Source organism: Haliotis cracherodii, unplaced genomic scaffold (genome assembly GCF_022045235.1).
Source record: "Haliotis cracherodii isolate W230 unplaced genomic scaffold, xgHalCrac1.p SCAF_10, whole genome shotgun sequence".
Classification (NCBI taxonomy): domain Eukaryota; kingdom Metazoa; phylum Mollusca; class Gastropoda; order Lepetellida; family Haliotidae; genus Haliotis; species Haliotis cracherodii.
Genome location: NW_027266265.1, coordinates 6,847,582 through 6,863,606, shown reverse-complemented (window position 1 = coordinate 6,863,606; position 16,025 = coordinate 6,847,582). Strand labels below are relative to the sequence as shown.

At 42.1% G+C, this 16,025-nt stretch overlaps 1 protein-coding gene across 1 annotated transcript; it reads right to left on the bottom strand.

The window, feature by feature from the left end:
• Positions 1 to 213: 213 nt before the first annotated feature.
• LOC139445821 (5-hydroxytryptamine receptor 1A-like) lies at positions 214 to 15,068 on the bottom strand. Its single transcript, XM_071227052.1, has 4 exons — positions 14,775 to 15,068; positions 5,163 to 5,295; positions 3,213 to 3,668; positions 214 to 428 (listed from the first exon to the last, which is right to left on the bottom strand). The coding sequence occupies exons 1-4, from the start codon at positions 15,066 to 15,068 to the stop codon at positions 214 to 216; spliced, it is 1,098 nt and encodes a 365-aa protein (XP_071083153.1).
• Between the last annotated feature and the right edge of the window lie 957 nt (positions 15,069 to 16,025).

Sequence of the window (16,025 nt, the reverse complement as noted above, 5' to 3'; positions counted from 1 at the left end):
AGTGTTCCAGACATGTTTAGGAGAGTTTGAGACACGTTTGGGAGAGATCAAGACACGTTTGGGAGTGTTCCAGACACGTTTGTCAGTGTTCAAACAAGTTTGCAAGTGTTCCAGAGACGTTTGCCTGCGTTCCAGCGCGTTTCCATTTGCTTCCAAATTGTTTCACGTTGACGTAATACAGCCTGACGTTTCCTTGACAACGAATTTTGTACATCAACACCTGGGACATTTCACAAATATCTTCTTCAGCTCGGTCCTGAACTGCCTGTTGTTGAAGACGTAGATGAGGGGGTTGATGACGGTGAGGGAGTACACGAGCCACATGGCGCCCACGTCCACCCACAGCGGCGTGTGCACGTGCATGGGGCAAGCGTGCGTGACGGCGTATGGGCCCCAGCACAAGAAGTAGGCGGTGATCAGCAGTGCACCTGCAATCAGGGAGTCCGTTACCTGCAGTTCCCGTATCATTTAACATACGTTTTTTTGTGACTACATCTTCCCGAGACAAGGGATTTAGCTGACTATAAAAGTCCAGTTGCCACCCTTGCCGAACTAGGCTGGAATTATGAAGTTATATATGTCTGGACTAACGAGGCTGTGCATTGCCCAATCAAAATCAAATTTCGTTCGATTGCAGGATTTGCAAAGCATGTTTACCGCCAATTTAGCGTGAACATATATATTCCAAATTTGTTCATGTTTTTAATGAAGGTGCTAACGTGATTTGATATACTTCGCAAAGTAAGACCCGTTTTGTTTAAAAATAATCTTGATTATTGATCAGATCGTCTTCACTTGGCGCCGCCATTTTGTTTGAAGCAAGTGATATGAGGGCTGGAATCTGAATCGTCAATAGGAGGGACATAGAATGGGCATAACTCGTAACAGCCGCTATGGCGCTACGGTTGAGCCCAGAAATTCCAGCCTTGTTCGTTATAGTCAGTTAACGGGAAGATGATGTGGCTTTTGGGGGCTACGGATCGACCGCTGAAAAAGCCAACGAGCGCTGTAGGATTTACAGCGCACTTCGACATGTCCGATTAGTCAAATCAAATATGTATACAAATATACATACCAATCTACTTACCTCCAAATATATATATATATATATATATATATATATATATATATATATATATATATATATATATATATATATATATATATATACTTTTTTCTTCGAAATAAATTTTGACACAGCCACGTCACAACCATATCACATCCATATCACAGCCTTATCACAGCGATAGCACGGCGCACGGAAGATGATCGAGTTTGGATCTGACTCGTTGATAATACGGGGGATGATTGACAACCTCAGGGTACACTATTTCCGATCCGATCTTACTACAAACATGGCGCACTATAGAAAATCTCCAATAAATTCATGCAAAGACCATCCCGTGAACATCCAGGTTGAAACGAGTCTTTAGCAATTCATGCTTGCCGCAAAAGGCGACTATACTTGTCGTAAAAGGCGACTAAAGGGATCGGGTGGTCAGGCCCACTGACTTGGTTGTTGCATGTCTTCGTATCTCAATTGCGTCATGATGTTAATGACCAATGGTCATGATGTTAATCACTGGGTTGTCTGGTCCAGACGCGATTATTTACAGACCGCTGTCATATAGCTGGAATATTGCTGTTAAACAACAAACAAACAAACAAACAAACAAGTCACATCCTACAACAATTATGGATTGCTGAAGACCTCGATAGTAATGCAATAAGTGCTATCGTCGACAAATATTAGCGTCCCAAAACTTCTAACATCTTGCTACCACATGTTTGTAATTATCTATCGATCACATTTACAGACCTATTACAAATTGTCCATGACGTGATTTCTTAATCAACCAATATCGATCCGATCAGCTCAGTACAAATGAACATACGTAAGAACGCCGCATCAACGTCATAGGGCCTCATTGCTGCTGGAATAGCATCATTTATACGTCTCGGTTATTTCAGTGCTAACAGGTTTTAAGAAACAGTCCTACCAAAACATCGATAATTTGCTTCCAAGGTTTGTTTTTCCAAAGCAAAATAAAGGCTGGCGATGTTATTCGTATGCCAACAAGATTCAGTTAAAGCCAGAAAAGAAATTTGCGAAGCCTCACGTCAACTGAATTGCTATAACGGGATTTTACAGTTTGTTTTCTTTAGAAATTTGGACTAAATATCTTTTCCTCCCTTATTTCCAGGCAACTTTTGTAATGTTGTAGTCGCGTAGAATTATTGTGTTCCACTTCGAATATGTTTGATGAAACATTGAGGGTTGGTGGAGTAGGTTAATGGTAAAGGTGTTGACTCGACGCGCCTGAAGAGCCAGGTTCGATTCCCAATATGAAAACAATGTGTAAAGTTCATTTCTGATGTCCTCCCGACGCGTTGTTGCACTCAGGGAGTAAAACATGGACTTGAGTCGGTATACATCGTCTGAGTGAGCTGTCCATGTTGTATCTCTGTGGGCTAGCACTATAACACACACACACACACACACACACACACACACACACACACACACACACACACACACACACACACACACACACACACACCACATATACACTCAACAAACACACACAAAACACACCCGCACATATAAACACACACACACACACACACAACCACACACACACACACACACACACACACACACACACACACACACACACACACACACACACACACACACACCACATATACACTCAACAAACACACACAAAACACACCCGCACATATAAACACACACACACACACACACAACCACACACACACACACACACACACACACACACACACACACACACACACACACACACACACACACACACACACACACACACACCACATATACACTCAACAAACACACACAAAACACACCCGCACATATAAACACACACACACACACACACAACATGCACACACACACGCGCGCGCCGTTCAAGGAATATTGATAACAGAAAAGAAATGCAAAAATCTTGACCGCGACGTGTATGTTGTCTTGCATGTTTTTCATCTTAAACTGCGGCATGGTATCTCAGTGCTCTATCGCCCTCCCGCACACACGCACGTACGCAAGCACGCACGCACTCACCCATACACAAAACGCTTTTCAGCCTGACTATTGTAGGTGCTATTTTTGGAACAAATATTTTCTGATTTTCTGAATCTGACCTAAAGCAAACACTACCATTTGAACGTTTTACCTCGTTTTGCAATCTGCTTGTCTATGACGCTTATCTGTGCCTTCTTTGCAGGTAACGGCGTGTGTTCATCGTTGTTGTGGTTGTCGCTGTACATCGTGCCGCCATCGTTGACAGTCACAGCATGGGTTATGGCAGTGTTTGGGCACACGGATATCTCCTTAACACCGATGACCTCAGCGCCTCCCTTCACCGACCTCGGGCGGACAACTGACGCTGCAAATATCTTCATCTTGTGAGCACGAAGAGTCCTGGACACTTTGAAATAGCAGAACGCCATTGTAGGTAACGGGATGCCGTATCCCATGACAATGGCGTACCAGAAGTACCAGCAGCTGACTCTGAAGGAAGGCGAACAGTGCTTGGTGCCATCTTCGAAGTAATAGTAGGCAGTTCTGGTCGGCAACAATGGCGGCATGGCGGTCAGGCCCGCCCACAGCCAGCAGATGGTTAAAAGACCTTGTTGGAAGAAATGATCAGTTGTATGATATGTTTGTTTGTTTTTTAACGCCGCGCTCAGCAATATTCCAGCTATATGACGGTGGCCTGTAAATAATCGAGTATGGACCAGACTATCCAGTGACTGACATCATGAGCATCGATCCATGCAAATGGGATACGATGACATGCATCAACCAAGTCTGCGAACCTGACCACCCGATCTCGTTAGTCGCCTCTTTGGCAAGCATGGGTTGCTGAAGACCAATTCTAAGCTTGATGTTCACGGGTCGTTCAGAGGCGTCAGTGGCCTTGGGGAACGTCAGACCTGGGATAAAAAAGACAGTTGGGCTAATGTCATGTTTTCTGAATCGAGGTTCACTCTTGACTTCCATGACCGAAGGAATCGAGTTGTGCCATTTGCACAACGTTTTGGACAACGTTTTGTCCTTTCAGGTGATAATGCTTGTGGTCATCGTGCCAGAAGTGTGACCCAATTCCTCCAACAGCAAAATACCCATACCACGCCATGGCAAGCACTCAGTCCCGACCTATGCACCACCAAACACGTCTGGGACGTCATTGCAGACGTGTACGTCAACGTCAAAATCTACCCACCACTCTCATTGAACTCGGTGATGCTTTCCCTATTGAGTAAAACAACATGAGTCAAGCTGACATTGGTCGACTCATCAGAAGCATGCCTCGAAGAATTCCTGTATGTCTGGCCAACAGAGGTGGTTTTACCCGATTGGTGACGTTGGCTGCAAAATGCCCAGTAGATATGACCATATCATTTCAATTCGCCAATACCATATAGATCACAAGATATGTCTTGATGATACCAACTATTCTCTACTTTTTCGCATCGTATATTTGACATACCAAGTTAGTGAGTGAGGTAATGTTCTTTAACAACCATATTCCAGCTGCTAAGTGCAGTCCAGATTTAAACAAGGCAAACTCGTGGTTGATATGAAGAGCAACGGTGAGGTGAGGTGAAATGGGGTTTAACGTCGTGTCCAAGATTATTGCACTTATATAGCGACGTGCATGCACGTGTATGTATGTGTGTGTGGCTGCTTGTACTAGTCCGGACTGATGCCGATTTATAGTGCTAGCACACTGAGATACCATGCCATAGTTTAACATGAATACCCCACTAAGACACAGTATTCTGACTCCGAGCCGACCAGTCCTTGTTTTAGCCCTTTAATGCCGAGCGCCAGACAGGGTAACAACAAGTACCATCTTTTAACGTCTTTTGGTATGACGCGGCTGGGGATCGAACCCCGGACCTTCCGCTCTCCGGGCGGACGCTCTACCATTAGACCACGGAGGCGGTCTTAAAGAGCAACGAACCACCTCACCGGGCTACGATGACGCAGTCAGCCATGACACTCATTGTGACCATCCAATACTCTCTTGAGCTACATACAACAAGCAATGTGAGCCGCTCAGCTGCTGAACTCGAGTTTAGGTTTACACAGGAGTGTTGACAGTGCATATACCTACCTAAACACTTGTTCTTGGTGAAGTCGGTGATGTAGCCCACGGGGTGGAGAACGGCGACGTAGCGGTCCATGGCAATGGCGGCCAGCGTCAGGCTGGCTAGTGTACATTGGAACACGGACAGGAAGCCCGTCACCTAGCAATAAGAGGGATATTACTGATGTAGTGTACATAACTATATTCGTGAACAAGATGCTACTGTATGCTATGATTACTTTTACTGATGCTAACGTCAGCTGTATGAGCAGATTTTTATATGAACAATTGACTTGTCTTTGCATGTGTGTGTGTGTGATGGGTGCCACAGGTAAGGCAGGATACGCTCACCTTTTCGCGAACACATCACTGGTATAGATACACACATGCTCATGATATAGTCCAAATAGTACAATCGAATCTGCTTTTAGCAGATATGATTGTGGAAAGGGATTCGTCGCTTTTATTTACGTCCGTTGTTTTACTTCGAAAGAGACATCACTTCGCAAATATTTTCAAGATGGCAACCGCTGTGGCCATGTGTAAAATCCGATCGAGTTTCAACACCATTGCAGGGGTTCTCGTTACTGAGTTTCAATAAGACCATTGCAGGGGTTCTCCTTACTGGGTCTCAATAACACCATTGCAAGGGTTCTCCGTACTGGGTCTCAATAACACCATTGCAAGGGTTCTCCGTACTGGGTCTCAATAACACCATTGCAAGGGTTCTCCTTACTGAGTTTCAATAACATCATTGCAAGGGTTCTCCTTACTGAGTTTCAATAACACCATTGCCAGGGTTCTCCTTACTGAGTCTCAATAACACCATTGCAAGGGTTCTTACTGAGTTTCAATAACACCATTGCAAGGGTTCCCCTTACTGAGTTTCAATAACCACATTGCAAGGGTTCCCCTTACTGGGTCTCAATAGCGCCATAGCAAGTGTTATCCTTACTGGGTTTCAATAACACCATTGCAAGGGTTCTCCTTACGAAATGGTTTAAGATCTTAAGGTAGAAATTCTTGAGAAGTTCGTAACCAAACCACACCTTCACTTGCTTGGCTCAAGCACTTAAACACTGAACTCTTAAACACACTTAAATTCTACATTTGAATTGAGTTGCTAAAACCTATCAATGTAAAGCTCTTCCGGTGGTTCAATAGGCTCTTCCATCAGAGATGCCACAAGAAGGAATCTCCATTTCCACAATTAAAATCCAGTAAATTGGTCGTTCTTTTGTAAAATTATGAACGGGTCACCACCAGACAATACAGGGACTCACATCAAGAGCATCGATCAAAGCAATTTGGATACGATGACATGTATCAAGTCAGCAAGCCTGACCACCCGATCCCATTAATAGCCTCTTATGAGAAGCATGGGTTGGTGAAGAACAATTCCAACCCGGATCTTCACGCGGAAACATCCGCTATAAATTGATATTAACGTCAGTGTTACACATATATTATATAGTTACAGTTAGTACTGAATACAACACTCTACATAGAACACGCATGCTTATGATATAGTCGGAATCGTACAACGACTCTACTTTTAGCATAGATTTTTTTTATGCTGATGTGGCTTTGATTTACAGTATAAATCCGCACCCGTGGGATAGCTATGTTTTGAAATAATTTCACATAGTTATGCTTCATACAAATATAACCGTATTTCCCCGATTAGACGCTGGGATTCGATTAAACGCCGTGGTTAAAATGTGTCTGAAAGAAAATTACGTCCTGGCGTTTACTCGAAATGATGTATTCATTGTAGACATACTTAGTGTTTTCAGATTAACCTTGTTTATTTTATCCTAACATTTCTATTGATGTATTTTATTCAGTGTGGAGTTACACTCAAGTAAACACATGTGTAATTAAAATGGATTATTGATTTTATCTTCTTTATAGGTTAGCTACGCGAAAAATCGCAAAGAACAATGAATAACGAAGCGTGGTTTGTTTCGATTAAAACATTTTATTATGTACATATATATACTCACACGCAAAAAAACGTAAGTGGTTTTATGCAAATAGGTAACAAACACGGAACCATAAATTGATACGAGTTTTAGCATGTAGTGAAACCTGATGGTGTTGCATTGGTTTTGGTTGCATTTTGGAAGCCCCGAGTAAAAACGCAACATAAAAAACGAATCGCCAAAACGCACCATTTCAATGAATATGTGGGTATCATGTACCCATTTCTCGCGAAATCGAAAATGCACGTACTGTCACGAACTGTAGTGGGTATAAAACTGTGGCCGATTCTTGGACCTACCACACCTTGGTTAACAATGCCACGCCCAACTCAAATTCAGAGAAACCAGGCTATCGGACGTTTGGAAGCTGGAGAGTCTGTCCAAGATGTAGCCCGTCATTTCAACGTTAACATAACCACAATTTACCGTCTCCTGCATCGATACAATGCTACACAGATCACAGATGACCTTCCTCGGAGCGGTCGTCCTAGGGTCACCACAACTCGACAAGACCGGCAGATTATCCGTCAACACCAGCGACATCCGTTCCTAACTGCAAGTGAAAGTGCTCGACAGACCATAGGAACACATAATCGACACATTAGCCGGGACACTGTGATCCGACGTCTCCGTTCAAACAACCTCAGATGTCGCCGACCAGCACGTCGTCCTGTTCTCCAAGCACGGCATCGACAAGCACGACTTCAGTGGGCACAGGGTCATCGCAATTGGCGTCATCGTGAGTGGAGGCGTGTCATCTTCTCTGATAAAGGTCGCTTTTGTGCTTCCCATGCAGACGGAAGAGTAAAAATTTGGCGGCGTCGAGGTGATCGTTTCGCTGACAGAAACGTTGTGGAAAGGGACCCATAGGGTGGACCTTGCGTCATGATATGGGCAGGGATTGGACTTAATGCGAGACTTGGACCCATGTGCTTTCTGAATGTTGGTCAAGGTCGGGGACACGGCGTCACTGGTTAGTGGTATATCGACCAAGTGATCAGACCCCACGTTGTTCCATTTTTTGCACAATATCAAGAACACATTTTCCAGCAGGACAACGCTCGTCCCCATGTTGCGAGAACTACCATGGCCTTTCTGCAAAAACACAACATCCGTGTTCTACCATGGCCAGCCCTCAGCCCTGATCTGAACCCCATCGAACACTTGTGGGATGAGGTTCAAAGGCGTCTGCACAATGTGCGCCCAGTCCCTACAACTGCCGATGAACTACGCACAGCTGCTCTGTATGTGTGCAGGAGTATCCCAAGGGCCTTCACAAATCGTCTGATCCACTCAATGTACAGGAGATGTGTGGCAGTGATCAATGCTAATGGTGGTCACACCAGGTATTGACTGACATTTTGGGTATTGACCCGAAACTGTGTAAGTCCTTAACATTTGAAAAAGTCAATATGTCATCTGCCTTTTAATCCATTAAACTGTCTTCAGTCACATTTTTGTCAATCTTGCCCTATTAGTATTTCTTGTCTATACTGATATTATAACATGTATACTGCATACTCGACTTGCATTTCTTTTGCGTGTGAGTATATATATATACTTCAGTGTGAAAGATTGAGTTTTGAGAAAAGTAATATTTTCATTGCACAGAACATAACACTTGATATGTCACTGCAGTGAACATTACACTTCTACACTTGGGCGGAACTATTGGCATACAAGAGTTACCTCCCTGCAAATTGTCTCCCTTCATCGTCAATGTCTAGCCCGTACACAAACTGTTGACTTCTTTTTAAAGTTAGTTCCACGTTGACAATGAAAATAATCGCAGATGGTCAATTATGCAGTTAATGTCGCTTCTTGCCGTGTGTCATTTTCTTGAAAATGTTTCGTAATAAACTGTAAATTTCTCATTCAATTCGTCAATCGAGACTGATCGTTTCTTAAAGCCCCATGTTTTGTTACTTGACCAGCGTGTATGCTTTCGCTTCCAACAGCGGTCTTGTGGATTTCAAGAATATTTTTTGTTTGATTTTGTATGTAATCCGTCCAAATGTATGAGAAAGAATTTATAATATGAAAGTGTATAAGTATATAATAAATAGGATATTCCATGTGAAATATCATGTTTCTCACATCGAGTGGCGGGGGAAAGGAGATATTTTCGACACTTGAAATATCCTATATGTTCTATTATGACCTCATTTCTGGAGATTCGCATGCGCTCGTAACTTGATGACATCATATATTGGACGACGTTATTGTTGAAGTGAAATGTCTAGTGAGTTGTTCCCCAGAGAGCACGGGTGGCCCAGTCGTCTAAGGTGCCGCGATTCGCTGTGCAGAGTTGCGTCCCTTGGGAACGCCAGAAACCTATGATTGCGGGTTCGAATCCTGGTTCGCCCCGATTATGTTTCTAGGTTTGTCAGCACCATACCCGTGCTGGTGGGTTTCAACGAAGTGGTAAACGTCCGAGACCTGCATCACTTCGGGCTTTCCTGATATAACTGGAATACCGTTAAAAGCGGCGTTAAACCCAACTCACTCACATGATTTGATGCACTTAGCGAACTAAGATACCTACTATATACACCTCCGACCTGGAGTACTTAAAGTGTGTTGGCAGTTTTATTAGGCTTGCTTATGCTGTAATTGTGACTCGTCATTTATTGATCTAGCATCTGATCAACGTCCTATTACCTGCACCCCTTGAAAAAGGTTTCTCACATTATGACGTTCTGAAGACGACTTCCTTTTTATTTCAGGTGATAAATGCTCACAAACATGCATGTCAGGTATTATTTCATATTTTTGTATTGATGAAGGTCACAGTTACAGATTGAGTACTTGTAACCTGTAACCTGGAACCTGTAACCTGGTAATACAGATTACAAATTCCATCGCTCCAAGGCCAGCTTTACCACTTTATTCAGAGCGGTCGTAACTGGATGCGTACCGGTGAGCATTGCGTTTCACGGTATTTTTATTTTAATTACCAATACCTCATCACAGGCGCAATGCAACACCTGACACAAGAACCGCTCATTCATTCAAAGTTGTTCATACCAGTGTTGTTGTGACGTTTATTAAAGCTGATACAATGTCTGATTGTCCTCCAGTGAATGAGGCTACTACCCGCACAGCGTGGCAAAAATTGATTCCTTCGAAAAAATATCAGTGTCTCTTTGATGATTGATCTCTCTATTCGGATCGATAAATCGATCGAGGCACCCACGCGTGAACCCATGCCTTTTCATGTATATCACCGACCTACATCATGTGCCTGTGTATTGGGTGTGATACATGATATATGTTAGTACCAACTTAATACTCTACAACAACATGCAAGGCATCAGGTGACCCGCAGATATTTATTTAGTTACAATGGCCATTGATCGAATCAGTCGATTTGAACTCCTTGAAATGGATTACCTTCGGGTGATAATAATAATTCCATGCCTTCTTTGAGTGGCATTTAGAAGTTGGAGGACTAAGTAAAGAAAAAAACACAACATGGGGTTTGTTTAATATCAACTCATTTATTTAATTTGTATGAATGACCATTGATCGAAACATTCTGTTATCTCAGTGAAATGGATATCTTCGGATGATGTGTTTAGTTTGAAAAATAACGATTACACAACTTCTCTGAGTGGCATTTAGAAGTTTACAACATCGTTTACTTACTTACTTACTTACTTACTTACTTACTTACTTACTTACTTACTTTGGAGATTTAACGTGCGCTTTCCGACTGATGCGTATTTCGCACACGGGCCCGGCCAGGCCATTTAATGTGTTTCCGAAAGGGGCGAGGGTGGTCTGTGCAACCCAAGAGGGGGCTTTAAGGGTTGCTTATATAGAATTTGGGAATTTTGAGATTTGGAACAGATGCCGATGGGGTTGGGGAGGAGAACTAAGGGAGCTGGGTATGGTGGATGATTGTTTGTTTATGTGATTTTGATTTGGTAGGTTATTATGGTTTTAGATGCGTTTTATTAGTTCCGTTTTTATTAAGAATACGCCTAAGGCCTTGAAGTTTTCTAGTTTATTTTGTGGGTTTAGTATTGCTTCTAGAGTGAGAGCCTTGTTTAGATTGAGGGTGGTTTGTAATGCGGTTCGATGTGTTAGGTAGTGTGTGCAGTGGATGAGTGCGTGTTCTGGGGTTTCTGGTTGTTTGCAGTGTGGGCAGTTACCTGTAGTGTGTTTTTTAATTTTTTTAGGTGGTTATTTAGGTTGGTGTGTCCTGTTTGGAGTTTAGTGAGGTATGAGGCAGTGTTTATACAGTTGAGTAGATTGGAATGTAGTTACACTGGAGTGGAGAAGCCTGTATGTACACAAAAGGGGGGATATACGGTAAACATCTTAACAGGTGAAGCCAGGAATATAAACAAAGGGATTGTGACTGATCGGGGTCTTTGATGGGTTGATGGTACTCCGGGGTATGTAATTGGCTTGATTACCGGTTGATTAACGGTTGGAGTCTTTTGATGTCGATGACTTCTTGTAGTTAAAAAAAAGTCAACAAAAGAGTTTAATCACCGTCTTGTACACTGTGGGCCATGGTAATGGATACACAGTTCTCGGACAGACATCGATGTGGCCTTTATTTAAGAAATAAATCCACGAGTAATAGTTGTAGGCCATGAGGGTTGCAGACCAGAGTGCTTCATTCTCTTCAGTGTTTTATTGTACGATAAACAAAGACAATGAATGGATTAATTCTTATATGATATATCAATATTATGTACAGCATCTTTAAGGATGTTTTTAATGCTAAAATGTACAAGCTTTAAAAAAGGATGACTCCATGAGTAGAATCCGACCTTGGCAATGTCAGACGAGTCCATTTTATAAACAGGTGGGTTAAGTTTGGTATTTCCCTCATATTGTCATTATCCTCACATCGATTATCTGTACCCTTTCTCCTAATACCGATTGTCATATATCTCCAATGTTTGGCTTCGACCGTTTGGCCACTGCGTATATGTCTTCGTAGCCCAGTTACATCTATATGGAACAACTTACCAGACACATCCCTCTAAAAAATAACGTCGTCCAGGATATGACGTCACTGTCTTCATCAGCTGATGAACGTCAACAAATGCACCTTCAATCCTTATACTGACAGAAACTATAGATCATAACAAAGAATCCATTAATCCAAACTTTATTTTTTAAATTTAAATGGAACTATATCAACGCGTAGGGTCGTGACGTCATCCGTCCCAAACTCCATTTGGAGTGACATCCCTTTGTTTAACAAACGGCAGAAAATGGCGGCTACGGCAATGTCATTCACTTGAAATAAAAGTTTCACCCGGTAAAGTTGCCGTTGGAAAGAAATCCAGACCGGCTGATGCCGAAAATGGATTGATATTAACGTTCTGTGACCTTTGGGTGTGTGTTTGAGTCATTCGGATTTCCCGAAGCAATACACGACAGTGTGGAGCTCAGTGATTTCTATTGGTGTGTCGAGTATTCTCTGTTATAAATAAGCTTCGAATCGACGCTTCATTTCGGTGCCCCGACATATACATGATCTGTTTGGCTTCAAAGCCTGCATCATTCATAGCCTGAATCTCAGACTGTGGGCTGTGTACCGTTTTGAACACTTTGAACATTTGGAAACCTCAGCCATGAAACCTTTGGGTGGAATGTGCACAATCTAAAAGATGTTACCCTCCCCATTTGGCGTTATTTTTAGACACTGAATTCCCCTAAAGCAGTTTTGTATGTCTCCGCTCGATTGACAACGTAATCACGTGACATACTGACGTTACTGACGTCCATCGAGAAATGAACGACAGTCAGCTAGTGTTCACCTAGGCGAGGTCAGCTGCTATATAAGTACTGTCAATATTGTTCTTTGCTATTTATCCTATATAGAACAACAATGTGCAGCATTAAGATGCATGCAATCAATAGATATATTTTGACAGCTCCTATAGTCGATGATTTCTCTTAGACAGTGTTAAGTGTATAGTGGTTGAGAGATTAACACGGTTGCGAGTACTTACAATAGGTATATTTCACCGAGGAACATTGCGAGTTATTGGTGCTTGGGTCACTATTACAATTCTATCACAGCGTGTCAGCAGAGGGGACGCTTATCTAAAATGTTTATAACTTGCTGACAATCCAAGGATCATAATCTGGGATTTGGTCATCGGATCCTGGCATATCTGAGGGACGCAACTCAGTACAGCAAACGTAAATGATGGGTTCTCAGATTTATGCCGGTTTTATGGTGCCGATATGCCATAGTATAACTTTGATACCAAATTGCAACTCAGACACAGTATACTAGCTGACACCGTGCTGCTGGCGCCCTATTCACTTGACCAAAAAGGCAGACTTAAACGATGAAGGAGTATTCCAAGAGATCACATTTTCTATTATTCCCAGTGGCGTATGTCCCTTGTACTAAAAGTGCCAAGGTTGCATGTAGCAAAACAATGAATGTACTTTAAGATAAGAGATAGTGCTGTTTTGGCACTTCTTGTGAATGTCATATTTCTCCGATAAGGAACTTTAGTGGATTCATATTAAATATGTATATTTATCCTAAAGAAACCACCTGAAAAGTATGTAAAAATCTAAACAATACAAAATAAATAACAACAACGATTAACTACAAAAAACATCACAAAAATGTTATCAATTTGAAATTGGCTTTACCAACAGCCTCCACAAGGAAAAATGTGTTTTTATCCGAATCCCACATATGGACCATTATCATGAAAGAAAGGCTCAGGGAATATGTTCCCCCTGAACAGATACCTGCATCACAAACAAGTAAAACATGATATTCATCTTCAACATATGCTTTTCTTACATAAAATACATAGTCTATCAGTCTATCAGTCCTGTCTACCAGTCTATCAGTCCTGTCTACCTGTCTACCTGTCTATCAGTCCTGTCTACCAGTCTATCAGTCCTGTCTATCAGTCGATCAGTCCTGTCTATCAGTCCTGTCTACCAGTCTATCAGTCCTGTCTACCAGTCTACCAGTATAACAGTCCTGTTTCCCCAATATATCTGCAGGACTCTATCCTGAGCTTATACGACAATACTACATACTCCTGCATTGAGGTTGGTTGGTTGGTTTGTTGTTTTACGCCGCACTCAGCAATATTCCAGCTGACGGCGGTCTGTAAATAATCGAGTCTGGATCAGACAATCCATTGGGATCGATGACATGCTTCAACCAAGTCAGCGAGCCTGACCACCCGATCCCTTTAGTCGCCTTTTACGACAAGCATAGTCGCCTTTTACGACAAGCATAGTCGCCTTTTACGACAAGCATAGTCGCCTTTTACGGCAAGCATGGGTTGCTTAAGGCCTGCTCTACCCCGGATCTTCACGGTCTCTACATTAAGGAAAAGCCTGTCCATGTCTATTCATTTTACAATGTTGGATTATGGTTCAACTACAAAAATATGTTTGAATATTTTCTAGCAAATTTGCGAAAGACGAATGCCAGTCTTGCTCATATAATTTCAGCCCGCCTACAGTTTCTACAATCTACAATCCCATGTTTTGTGTCACAGTTACCCCATTCAAAGTCAAAAGTGGCGGTTATCTTACCGCCAACCCAACACCTTCAAAGAGCAAGCGCCAGGGATCCATGTTTATGCATGAATACAGTTTTGACTGTTAAAATACAAACGATACAAAATTAAATGCTTACCTCACACAAGAATCCTTGTCTGAGCGCGGGGAAGCAGGCGTCGTGTGGACAGACCACCACCGCCCCCGACACCGGCATCACCCACAGCACGTAGATCATGTCGCACAGCATCAAGTGTATGATGAAGACGTTGTGTTTACTGTGCCGCAGCAGCTTGCTGGAGATGTAGGTGACGATGACGATGAGATTCAAGCCCAGACCAAACAGGATGAGAAGTGCCAGTGTTACCGTCTGAAGGTACTTCTGTGCCGTGCTTTCCCCGTCTGTCGTTACTGTCGTCGTCACGTTAGACATGGTGACTATGTCCTCAGGGGAAAGTCATCCCAAACAGAAACTTCTCATCCTTTATACGTTGGCACACCACGCGTTAAAACAACGATTCTCCACATAACGTTGTCTTGGTATCAGTTTCCATTTCCTCATGCATCACAAGGATACACGTAAAATGCATGTCACTTGACGCCAGTTCTATATGTGCCCTTATTCCGCGTTCTTGTTAGTATCTATCATTGATATATGTCCTTATTCCACACTCGTGTCAGTATCTATCATTGATATATGTCCTTATTCCACACTCGGGTCAGTATAGATAATTGATATATGTCCTTATTCCACGTTCTTGTTAATATCTATCATTTATATGTGTCCTTATTCCACACTCGTGTCAGTATCTATCATTGATATATGTCCTTATTCCACACTCGGGTCAGAATAGATAATTGATATATGTCCTTATTCCACGTTCTTGTTAGTATCTATCATTTATATGTGTCCTTATTCCACACTCGGGTCAGAATAGATAATTGATATATGTCCTTATTACACGTTCTTCTAAGTATCTATCATTGATATATGTCCTTATTCCACACTCGGGTCAGTATCTATTATTTATATATGTCCTTATTCCACACTCGGGTCAGAATAAATAATTAATATATGTCTTATTCCTCACTCGGGTCAGAATAGATAATTGATATATGTCCTTATTCCACATTCTTGGTAATATCTATCATTTATGTGTGTCCTTATTCCACACTCGGGTCAGAATAGATAATTGATATATGTCCTTATTCCATACTCGTGTCAGTATATATCATTAATATATGTCCTTATTCCACGTTCTTGGTAATATCTATCATTTATATATGTCCTTATTCTGCACTCGGGTCAGTATAGATAATAGATATATGTCCTTATTCCAAACTCGTGTCAGTATCTATCATTGGTATATATCTTATTGCACGTTCTTGT

Bases quoted from the DNA above. Each gene is read 5' to 3' on its own strand.
- LOC139445821 (XM_071227052.1), bottom strand. From the start codon at position 15,068: ATGTCTAACGTGACGACGACAGTAACGACAGACGGGGAAAGCACGGCA. The intron at 3,669-5,162 runs GTAGGTATATGC...TCTTCCAACAAG, and splicing joins CACCAAGAACAAGTGTTTAG to GTCTTTTAACCATCTGCTGG. The intron at 429-3,212 runs GTAAAACGTTCA...CCCTGATTGCAG, and splicing joins CAAGCAGATTGCAAAACGAG to GTGCACTGCTGATCACCGCC.